Below are 7,500 nucleotides of genomic sequence, written 5' to 3' on the forward strand. Positions count from 1 at the left end.
ATGTTCTTCGCGTACTCCGTGTCCGTCATTTCCACTATCGAGAAGAGATTTAAATTCACAAGCAAACAGACAGGTACTTTCCTATCTACCAGGAGTATGATTGTGTTGGTAAGATAGTATGTTCGAGGTGATAAGCATCATAGACAAAGGAAATGAATAAGGAATTTTAAATATTTTTGATACGCTCTCGCCTTAGTGCCCGCTCTGAAACTTATCGGAGAGATTACAATGATAGACACATACAAAAGTTTTAACTAATGTAAGATATATGAGTATCGATGTTTCTTAAGAGGTCCACACAAAATATATTTGGAAGTTGCTCATTCTTATGTCACATTAATAACCCCACTAACTTGATTTCGAAGTCGATAGTTCCTAGATGAAGAGCCCACTATCTTGATCTCCTTTTGCAGGCATCTTGCTCTCTGGCAACGACATATCGCAAGTCCTGCTGGCTATCTTCCTAAGTTATTACGGCACCTTCGGCCACCGCCCACGTTGGCTGGGCGTGGGCGTGATGTTCACCGCCGCCTCCTGCTTCTCCGCCGCCCTTCCGCACCTGATGTACGGGCCGGGACAGGATGCCATTGACCTCGCTGATGCTACCACTTTCGACGCCAACGCGTTCGCCAATAGCTCTCTCCTCGCACAGCCTAAGAGTGAGGAAGGAGCCGCGTCGCGTTTCGCCCTCCACCCGTGCTTATCTATAATGTGTGATACAGTCATACACGTAGGAATGACCTCTCCAGATGATATAGTAATATCCAAATTAGTAATACTAAACAAAGGAATTTTCCCTTTAGAGGATTTCTACACATTCTTTTATACTACAGGCAGTCCTTCTTGTCTAACCCTTGGCCATTCATTCTCTTAGATACAGGTATGTTCCTTTTCATTTGTATAACAGAACAGGAGGAGCTTTGCCACAAGCGGGAAGTGGAAACATGCGAAGAGGAAGGGTCGGCGTTTGTGGGTCCCATCCTCCTGATGTTCCTGGCCCAGTTCTTCGTCGGCATCGCCATCAGCATCTTCTTCAGCGTCGGCGTTACGTACCTCGACGACAACATCAGCAAAAAGACATATCCTATTTATTATAGTAAGTTAATGGTATATATGATTATTTGCCAAAGATATTCAGTGTTTACTCCTTGTTTTCCTTTGCCCAAAGTCGCCTTATGAACCTGCATTTGTTTTTCTTCAGCTCTCGTTTCGCTGTTGCGAGTGTTGGGTCCCGTGTTCGGGTTCGTGTTGGGCGGACGGTGCCTCTCCATGTGGATCGACCCGTCCAAGAAGCCGAACATCAGCCGGAAGGACCCGCGGTGGCTTGGGGCCTGGTGGATAGGTGGGGATCCTTCGCCCTGGGAGGTTGATACTCGCTGACTCGGAATCTGATGGGAATCAGATTCGGAATCAGATGTTTTTGAACTATCTTGACGTAGAAATCACATTCCTTCTCTTTGAAGAAGTAATATAAGCAATCAAATAATAGATAGAAGTATAAGAATATGATCATATGTCTATGATTCACATAAAATGTCCCTATACCTCTCATACATTTCTAAATTATAATCAAATAAACAGTTTTAAAGGCAACATGAAAAAAAAAAAATTCTTACAAACAATAACTCTTTCTCACATCCTCAAGTTTCATATATACCTTTTTCCTCTTGATCTTCCCCTCAGGTTTCGTATTCCTGGGAGTTGCCTTGGTGTTGGCGGGCAATCTCCTCTTCTTTTTCCCCAAAAAACTACCGGCCACACTTCGGAGGGAGACGAAGAGGATGATCAAGCAGATGGATAAAGACAGGGAAGAAGGAGGCAACAAAGACTTCGACCATTTCGCCGCCCTCGCCAAGAAAAAGAAAACGGAGTCTAAACCAACATTTAAAAGTAAATTTTTTTTTTTTTTTTTTTTTTTTTTTTTTTTTTTTTTTTTTTTTAGTAAGAGATTTATGAGTGTTCGTCGCGTATTGGTCAATAGTCATTTTGATTATGGTGGTAATGGTAATGATGGTGGGAATGATTATATAATTGTAGCAATACGATACTGATAAATGAAATGATGATAATAATATCGATAACAGTGATAGTAATGATAATGTTGATGATTATTGTGAGAATAACAATGATTACAATGAGACAATAATAATGGTAATGATAATGATATTATTGTTGCTACTACTGCAATAAATGCTATTATTGATTTATAAAATCAATTATAATGATAATAATGGTAATGAAAATAATAGTGATAACAATGCTAATGCTTATGTTAATGATGATAATGATGATAATACAGTTGCTATTGCTACTGCTACCGCTGGTGATGATGATATTAATGATAATGATAATGATAACAATAGTAATAACAATAATAAAGAAGATGTAATCATTATAGTTAGGGTAATAATACTGATAATGATGATATTGATAACAATGGTAACAATGATAATATCAAAAGTTATGTTAATTATATTGATAATCATAGTAAAAGTATGTTGATGCTCATAATAATGATTATAATGATAATGATAATGATGATGATAATAATAATAATGAATATCAGCATCATTTTCATTGCGATTATCATCATAATCATCATTTTCCATTACTATCATAATCATTATTACCATAATCATATCACTATCAACATAATTATTATACTGATAATGCTGATGATAACAATAACAATAATGATAATGATAATATTAATCCTTATCATTGTAGCGATATTGATCATTGACTTTATTCCAAGCGTTCTAGTCCCCGGCGTCGAGGACAGAAAAGCCAGCTGTCCGCGGTCGTCCTTTCTGTGGTCTCGAGGGCGCTCCGGATCGGTTTTTTTCTTCTTCTTCTTCTCCTTATTATTTACATTATCTTTATCATTTGTTATTGTTATTATTATTATTATTGTTGTTGTTGTTGTTTTATTATTATTATTATTTTATTATTATTATTATATTTATTATTATTATCATTATTATCACCATCATCATTATTATTATTATTTATAGTATTGCTATCATCACAATCAGTATCGTTATTATTAGGGTTGTTTATTCTTATCATCATTATCATTACTATCATTATCATTATCTTTTTTTTCTAGCATTATTATTAGTATCAATGTTAATATCAGTCGTGACAGCACCTATGTTATCATCATCATCAGAATAGAAATAATGACCACCATTATTATCATTATCATATTAATATAATAATTATTGTTCTATTATCATCTTTATAACAAACATTATCACCACCATCACCACGATCCTCATCACACACCATCATCATTACTCTCACCTCACACCATCATCCTTACTCTCCCCTCCCTCACACCATCATCCTTACTCTCCCCTCCCTCACACCATCATCCTTACTCTCCCCTCCCTCACACCAGACCTGCTGAAGGCGCTCCGGCGGCTGTTCACCAACCGCATCTGGGTGGGGAACCTGTTCAACGCGATCGTCACCCTCCTAGGTGTGTCGGGCTACTGGAGCTTCAAACCCAAGTACATGGAGAATCAGTTTCGAAAAAGCGCTACGGACGCAAACTATTTCACAGGTGAGATTTCTTTTTTAATGTTCGCAGGTTAGATTGGGGTTTTCGAAAAGACTTTAGGGTGGATTTTTTTTTTATTTGTTTTGTATGCGTTGGTTGTTCTAATTTGTAAAGATTATTGATTCGAATCGGCTTCGAAGGTGAGCTACGGACGTAAACTGTTATGATTAGTGCAGATATCAACTTTACTGAAGAAAAAACACTAATTTTCTAAATTGTGAATAGGATAATGTAATTCTGATATCTGCATGCAAATCTCACATTGAATATAATGTATAATATTCACAAATAACTTTTATCTACACGGTCTATTCTGACCCTGTGTTTCACGGTTATGTTGCTACTTTTAGGATCAATCTTTCTCTCTCTCTCTCTCTATCTATCTATCTATCTATCTGATTCATTTGTGTTTGAATTATAGTTTTCAGATTTTTAGATTTCCGAAATGCTTGTATCTGCAAAATGACATTTCACAATATCAAGAATATGTGTGTCTTTAACATTTCTTAGGACTTTTGTTTATGGAGAGAGAGAGAGAGAGAGAGAGAGAGAGAGAGAGAGAGAGAGAGAGAGAGAGAGAGAGAGAGAGAGAGAGAGAGAGAGAGAGAGAGAGAAAGAAAGAGAGAGATTGAGGGAGAGAGAGAGAGAGAGAGAGAGAGAGAGAGAGAGAGAGAGAGAGAGAGAGAGAGAGAGAGAGAGAGAGAGAAAGGGGGGAGAGAGAGGAGAAGAGAGAAATAGAGAGAGAGAGAAAAAGAGTGAGAGAGAGAGAGAGAAAGAGAGAGAAAGGGGGAGAGAAAGGAGAAGATATATATATATATATATATATATATATATATATATATATATATATATATATATATATAGAAAGAGAGAGAGAGAGAGAGAGAGAGAGAAAGAAAGAGAGAGATTGAGAAAGAGAGAGAGAGAGAGAGAGAGAGAGAGAGAGAGAGAGAGAGAGAGAGAGAGAGAGAGAGAGAGAGAGAGAGAGAGAGAGAGAGAGAGAAAGGGGGGAGAGAGAGGAGAGGAGAGAAATATATATATATATATATATATATATATATATATATATATAGATATAGAGAGAGAGAGAGAGAGAGAGAGAGAGAGAGAGAGAGAAAGGGAGAGATAGATGGATAGATAGATAGATACATAGAGAGAGGGAGAGAGAGAAAGTGGGAGAAAGAAAGAAAAAAATGTAACAGAAGCAAAGAGAGGAAATGGAATAAAACACACACAAAGATGAGGACCCTCCACCCCCCCAAAAAAAGTATCCCCTCATATCCTCCCATGCTTTCCAGGAATGTCCAGCCTCATCGTATCCGTCGTCGGGGCGGGCGTGGGCGGCACGGTGCTCAGATGGGCGCGACCGAGTCCGAGAGTCATCACAGGCTACAACATCTTCACGACCCTCGTTGGTTGCGGGGGCTTCATCGCCCTCATGTTCGTGGGCTGTCCCAGACTCGAGGTGGTCGGGCCCGTGGATGGGTAAGTTTCAGGGGGGCGAGGGTGTGGGGGAATTCTGGGGGAGAGGGGAGAGGAGGTGGGGGAAGGGGCGGGAGGAATTCTGGCGGTGAGCTGTGAGATGAGGTGTTGAGGTGAAATGTGTGATGAGCAGTCAGGTGAAATGTGTGATGAGCTGTGAGGTGAGGTGAGGTGAGATGTGAGGTGGGAAGTAAGGTGCGTGATGAGTAGTGTCATGAGAAGTGAAGTAAGAGGTGAGGCAAATATGGCATGAGACGTAGTGAAGTATCCGTGAACTGAAATATGTTTTATCTTATCAATAGTCACTCTGTAGGTTTAGGAGTATGTGTAACGATGTATACATGGGTGAGCACCTGCGCTGGTCTTCGCATAACCAAATCATACAAATATATAAAGTTATGAATAACATTATCCATATACAAGACGAATGCAATAACGAGGAAAAATCCAACAAAGCCGTTATCTTGCAGCAAGCTCGGACCTCAGTGTTCCAATGAATGCGGGTGTTCCGACAAGTTCACGCCCGTGTGCTCGGAGGATCAGACCACCCTCTTCTACTCGCCCTGCTACGCCGGCTGCTCCATGGCGAACGCTACGGCCGATCCGATCGTATGTATATAGAGATGTATGCACACTCATACGCGCACGCATGTATGGTCACGAACACATACACACACACACACACACACACACACACACACACACACACACACACACACACACACACACACACACACACACACACACACACACACACACATGTATATGTACATATAATTTACAATATATCTAACTGTTCTACGTGTGTGTGTGTCATTCATTGAAGAACACATATACGGTGTAAATGCATACTCCATGTGTATACATATAAGGCTATAAACGTATGAATATTCATATGCGATAGCAGCAAGAACACCATTGTATATAATCTAAAGCGAATAACCAATACTCGCCTACTCAATGAAACACAAATAACGATACATTTTCACCTAATTGATATGAGAGATGACACGCAGCTAAACGCGTGCCTTCGATGGTCTTTCCCCTCAGATATACACCGGCTGCCGTTGCGTCGATAGCTTAGCCTCGGCCTCCACTCCGAGTCCTTTCGCCGGCGCTGGGTCACAGGTTGGTCGTGGTATTGGCGTCTGCTCGATCACTTCGGTTCAGTTTAAGATTAAGCTGTTATTGTGTACGCTCTTGAGTTGCGATTGGGCTGTGGGGGATTATGGCTTTAATCTCACACTGACCTGAGGGTGGGATCAGGCTAGGATTAAATGAATTATGTGATACTGTTGCAATACGTAGATTAATTTTTTAGATTTTTATTATAATCACATTTATATTCACTTAATTATTTAAGTAATTGAAGCTTAATTAGAGATTCATATAATCTTAAACCACAGTTAGATAACTAATTCAGATAGCCCTCAACCTTACAGAACTGATAAAGAATTTCTCTTTGATTTTTTTTAGGATAACAGTCACAATCACTTACATAATAGCTTTTCAATAATCCCACAATAATCACCGGCGGATTAAATTTTCCTGCAATCTTAAACATGACTAGAAATACCTTCAGGAAATTCATAAAGACAAGCAGAAGTAAACCATCATGAATTAAAAATATAAAAATGGGTAATGACTGAAAAGAAAGTAATTAATGACTATATAGAGGCGAAATTACAATAGCTCGTCCGGTTTTCAGGACAACAGCACGTGGGGCTACGTCACCCGAGGATACTGTCCCGAGCCCTGCGATGGCTTCTTCTACTACATGCTCACTCAAATCATCGTGCAGACGGTGGCGTCGGTCGGTAGACTTGGGGGCAGCATTGTCCAGCTGAGGTATTGTCCTTCTGTTGTTTTTGCTTTGTCTTTGCGGGGGAGGGGGCATTATATGTATCCAGAAGGTGTTGAGCTTAAACGATATTTATTCATTCTAATGTTGATATAATTTGTTGATATAATTTCCATGATTCATATTCAAAGGGAAAGGGAGTTATTTTGGAAAATACTATCAGTGCCCTTTACCTTGCGGACTTTCCCCGCTCGGTTTTGATTTACCGACACATTCCTTTTTCCCCCGACTCACTCATTCTCTCTCTCTCTCTCTCTCTCTCTCTCTCTCTCTCTCTCTCTCTCTCTCTCTCTCTCTCTCCCCCCCCCCCCTCTCTCAATCCTCCGCCCTCCCCTTTTCCACCCCTAACTCTCACACCTTCGCCTCATCACCTTCCGTCTCCCCTCACCCTCAGGGCCGTGGCGGAGGAGGACAAGGGCATCGCCCTGGGCACCCTCACCGTGTTCATCAGCCTGTTCGCCTTCATTCCTGCTCCTATCATCATGGGCGCCATCATAGGTACGTGGCAGGAGCGAGGGCGGGCAGAGAGGTAGGACTGACCCTCTGCTCAGACTACCTGTCTTCCGGGGATAACCTGAATTTCACATTATTT

General features: G+C 40.4%; 1 protein-coding gene across 3 annotated transcripts in view; it reads left to right on the forward strand.

The window, feature by feature from the left end:
* The window catches only part of LOC147472131 (solute carrier organic anion transporter family member 74D-like), a 12,772-nt gene that overhangs the window by 3,838 nt on the left and 1,434 nt on the right, over positions 1 to 7,500 (forward strand). For all 3 annotated transcript variants that reach the window (XM_086530633.1, XM_086530627.1, XM_086530620.1), the window contains exons 3-13: positions 1 to 73; positions 414 to 659; positions 908 to 1,096; positions 1,202 to 1,342; positions 1,684 to 1,890; positions 3,404 to 3,568; positions 4,864 to 5,050; positions 5,518 to 5,656; positions 6,098 to 6,175; positions 6,756 to 6,895; positions 7,303 to 7,406. The exon at positions 1 to 73 is cut by the window's left edge and continues 60 nt beyond it. In XM_086530633.1, the coding sequence (XP_086386759.1) occupies positions 1 to 73; positions 414 to 659; positions 908 to 1,096; positions 1,202 to 1,342; positions 1,684 to 1,890; positions 3,404 to 3,568; positions 4,864 to 5,050; positions 5,518 to 5,656; positions 6,098 to 6,175; positions 6,756 to 6,895; positions 7,303 to 7,406 (1,669 nt within the window). The remainder of the gene's footprint in view (positions 74 to 413; positions 660 to 907; positions 1,097 to 1,201; positions 1,343 to 1,683; positions 1,891 to 3,403; positions 3,569 to 4,863; positions 5,051 to 5,517; positions 5,657 to 6,097; positions 6,176 to 6,755; positions 6,896 to 7,302; positions 7,407 to 7,500) is intronic.

This window comes from Penaeus japonicus, unplaced genomic scaffold, assembly GCF_977035675.1.
Source record: "Penaeus japonicus unplaced genomic scaffold, GWHDUDI00000001_assembly GWHDUDI00000003, whole genome shotgun sequence".
In the NCBI taxonomy this organism is placed as follows: Eukaryota; Metazoa; Arthropoda; class Malacostraca; order Decapoda; family Penaeidae; genus Penaeus; species Penaeus japonicus.